The sequence below is a fragment of the Dipodomys ordii genome, unplaced genomic scaffold, assembly GCF_000151885.1.
Source record: "Dipodomys ordii isolate 6190 unplaced genomic scaffold, Dord_2.0 Scaffold56, whole genome shotgun sequence".
Classification (NCBI taxonomy): domain Eukaryota; kingdom Metazoa; phylum Chordata; class Mammalia; order Rodentia; family Heteromyidae; genus Dipodomys; species Dipodomys ordii.
In genome coordinates, this window is record NW_012267272.1 from 6,959,038 (window position 1) to 6,960,101 (window position 1,064).

Sequence of the window (1,064 nt, forward strand, 5' to 3'; positions counted from 1 at the left end):
CTCGCGGTGGAAGCGCTGACGGTAAACGAAACCGAAAGCGGACCACGGTCCTCCTGGTCGGGAGAAAAACCCTCTGGCGGCCTCGCCACGCCCCCCAGGCCCAGCTGAAGGAGCCGCCCGCGGGCTTCAGGGCCGCCAGCTGGGCAGCCCGCGGCCCGAGGGCCAAGGTCAGGGTGAAGCCGCCCGCAGACCCGCCCGGGCCTCGCAGGTCCCCCGGGCGGGGCTTGAAACTGAAATTTTCCAGGGCGTCCCCCAGGGTGAAGGAGGGAGCACGCCGTGGGCACGCGAGGGCGCCCTCAACGTGGCAGGAAAATGCCGGGCTTCGCTCGACGCCACCGCCGAGGGAGGCCGCCGCCGCCGAGGGAGGCCGCGCGTTACCACGGGTGGTCGGCGACGAAGTGCCTGCGAGAGGCCCCACCAACGGATTGACGGGCGGACCCGCACCCACGCATGCGTGGACGCGAGGCCCGACGCGGCCCTCCCCCACCCGGCGTCTGGACACTCTCTCCGTGGAATGCCAGGGCCCACAAGAACATTCGATCGGCTTCGCACCAGTGGCTCTGACATTTCCAATTCGAAGAGGGGGGGCGTGGGGGTCTTGGGAGAAGCCAATGGGAGCGAGCATTTCAAGACCGAAAGGGACCCTTAGACACTCCTGTGGGGAGCCGGGGTGGGTAAAGGTCCAGAATGTGATGGAAGTGAGCGTGACCTTTGACCCTCCCCTCGCCTTTCCTCTCCTAACGGTCCTGGAGGCTGTGTGTAGCGCACAGCCCCGTTGGGGGAGGGGCGCCGCCCGCGGACCGGACCGTTAGACGAGGAAGCTGAGACCAGCTGGCGGCTCCCCAGGATGGGTGCAGTGAGGAGAGAAAGATCCGCCTAGAACAGGGCGACCCCTGCTCCGTGTACGCAGTGAAAGGCGAGCGTGGAGGAAGCAGTGGAAGGGCTGGGAAACGCTGGCAGTGCGAACTCCGCGTGTATTCATTCTCTCCACATGAACAGAAGATTCTAGCCGAAGAGTGGACGGGAGCTCGGCGGCCTGTGGACAGGACACAGTCTGATGGAAC

The 1,064-nt window shown here is 66.4% G+C and overlaps 1 protein-coding gene across 1 annotated transcript in view; it reads right to left on the bottom strand.

The window, feature by feature from the left end:
• Positions 1–625, bottom strand: part of Parp12 (poly (ADP-ribose) polymerase family, member 12) — a 36,153-nt gene extending 35,528 nt beyond the window's left edge. Inside the window, exon 1 of the mRNA XM_013021558.1 lies at positions 21–625. Within this exon, the coding sequence (XP_012877012.1) occupies positions 21–625 (605 nt within the window). The remainder of the gene's footprint in view (positions 1–20) is intronic.
• Positions 626–1,064: the final 439 nt, after the last annotated feature.